The sequence below is a fragment of the Cynara cardunculus genome (assembly GCF_001531365.2).
Source record: "Cynara cardunculus var. scolymus isolate 2C chromosome LG 13, CcrdV1, whole genome shotgun sequence".
Classification (NCBI taxonomy): domain Eukaryota; kingdom Viridiplantae; phylum Streptophyta; class Magnoliopsida; order Asterales; family Asteraceae; genus Cynara; species Cynara cardunculus.
The window spans coordinates 26,215,592-26,218,062 of NC_037540.1; the positions used below are offsets into that span (position 1 = coordinate 26,215,592).

At 37.9% G+C, this 2,471-nt stretch overlaps 1 protein-coding gene across 1 annotated transcript; it reads right to left on the reverse strand.

The window, feature by feature from the left end:
* Positions 1-1,812: 1,812 nt before the first annotated feature.
* On the reverse strand, positions 1,813-2,265 carry LOC112524935. The gene has a single exon (XM_025134877.1). It carries the CDS (start codon positions 2,263-2,265, stop codon positions 1,813-1,815), a length of 453 nt encoding a protein of 150 aa, XP_024990645.1.
* Positions 2,266-2,471: the final 206 nt, after the last annotated feature.

The following is a 2,471-nucleotide window of genomic DNA, read 5'->3' on the forward strand; positions in this document are numbered from 1 at the left end:
GACAATATCATGCTACGGGGTTCTGGGGGCGTTACATTAATGATTTTGCTTGGTGCTCCATTGGTTCACCGAAAATTGGCTCCCCAAGCTCATCTTCATTTTCAGAACTTGGAATTTGCTCCATATGAACTTTGTGTCTCTCATCATCTTCATAAAAATCATCTGTTCCAACCACAGGAATAACGACATCTGCAAATGGATCATAATCTTTATCAACATGCCCACCATCATAAGGAAATACATCCTCGTGAAAAACGTCACGAGTGTGAAATATTTATTTGGTCTCTAAGTCCAACAACTTATATGCCTTCATTCCCACGGGATAGACTACAAAGACACGCTTTGGCACGTGGACTAAACTTGTGTCGTTGGTTAGTCAAAGTTGAGGCAAACGCAAGACATCCAAATGTACGTAACATGGAGAAATCTGGCAGCTTATCATATAATACCTCGTAAGGAGTTCTGTTACCAAGAATCTCAGAAGGCATCCTATTAATCAGAAATGTAGCAGTTAAAATACATTCTGACCATAATTGAAGAGGTACCTTAGATTGAAACATCAACGAGCGAGCCACATTTAGTAAATGTTGATGTTTGCGTTCCACAACCGAGTTTTGTTGCGGCCTCTCAACATAAGACCTTTGATGCAATATACCTTTGTCAAGAAAGAAATCCGTAAAATTCTATTCTCGAGCATTATCTGTACGGAAAGCCTTAATTTTCACACCAAACTGGGTTAATACCATATTGTAAAACCACGGAATAACTTGGATCACATCTGACTTATTTTTAACTAAAAACACCCATGTATATCGGCTGTGATCATCAACCAGCGTAAGAAAATATTTGTGTCCATTTCTATCCGGTAAATGAAATGGTCCCCAAGTGTCAAGATGCACAAGATCAAAAGACTTATCACAAACATTGTTTAATGAAACAAACGAAAGTCGTTTCTATTTCGACTAATGGCAAATAGTACAATTACTTTCTTGTAAACTTGTCTTGACATTCAACAAATACTTTATTACAAGTAATGTTCTATTTGATGGATGGCCAAATCTTTGATGCCAAACATCTAGAGAAACTGCAGAAACTTGATTTACCGCCACCTTCTTATGTTCCTCCAGAACATACAGCCCTTGACATTGATCAACCTTGCCAATTATCTTGTTGATCTTCTTCTCCTGAATTAAACCATAATTGTGATAAAGTTGCACCATGAATTTCTGATCAGAAGTTAGAGCACTTACTGAGATCAGATCATGCAATAACAAACTATTGTTAACCATCTCATATCCAATCAATTTCACTCGAACAGATTCATTCGTAGGAAGTGTAACGAAGAAATTTGATAACGCTCAGAATCTAATATCCATGCATTAGAAGATATAAAGCCAATTCTATACGAAAGAGAATAGCATATACCTGAGGATTCTTTGCACCGATCCTCATTCTCGGTAGTAGACACTGACTGACCGATCAGATGTCTAGATAAAGCCGATAAGAGTTGTTGACATTGAATCGATGAAAGACCTTTGATCACGCTGTTGAGATCTTTACCAGGAGGTGCAATATATCCTTCAACAGAAACATTATTTACTCTGTTTTTCGACTTGTATCCGATTAGATACCCGTGCAACTTATAGCACCTGTCTTTAGTGTGACCCTGCAATTGACAATGGGTACAAAAAGGTCTTTATCGAGAATTAAATCGGTTACCTGAGTTTGGCAATGAATTGTTGGTGACCGATGTTTCAATCCAGAAGATTCGGTTTTCACATTTAGCACCATAGAGTTATTATTAACAACTTGTTATTGCAACTGTCCAACGTTTCTTTGGCGTTCTTCCTGAGCAACTAGAGAAAACACCTTATCAACTTGAGGCAAGGGCTCCATTAGTAAAATCTGACTACGTATTTGAGAATATGATTCATTGATCCCCATGAGAAAAGTCAAAACATGCTCTTCTTCATAATGTTTCTCGATCTCATTGTTTCCACCGCAGTCACACTTTCCACATCTGCAGTGAGGTCTAAAATAGGCTAATTCTTCCCATAGAGCCTGTAATTTGGTGAAATAAATGTTCACAGCTTCTTGACTCTGTCTCAAATTCACGAGATCTCTTCGAATTTGAAAAATTCGTGGTCCATTGCTTTCTTGAAAATGATTCTTGAGAGTTGTCCAAATCTTGTGCGTTGTATCAGCGTACATGATGCTACTTGCAATCAGTTTGGAAACTGAATTCATCAGCCACGAAATCACCATATTATTGCTTCAAATCCATGAACTCAGCAACACTGGATCTGAATCGTTTGGCTTGACTAAAGATCCGCCAATAAAACCGGTTTTGTTTTTGACAGATAAAGCAATCATCATAGATCTGCACCAAGTAGAATAGTTATCCCTTACGAGAGGCTGAGAAACGAGAACCATTCCTGGACTATCAGAATGATGTAAGAAATATGGATGCA

Coding starts and splice junctions, on each gene's coding strand:
- LOC112524935 (XM_025134877.1), bottom strand. CDS start 2,265: ATGGTGATTTCGTGGCTGATGAATTCAGTTTCCAAACTGATTGCAAGT.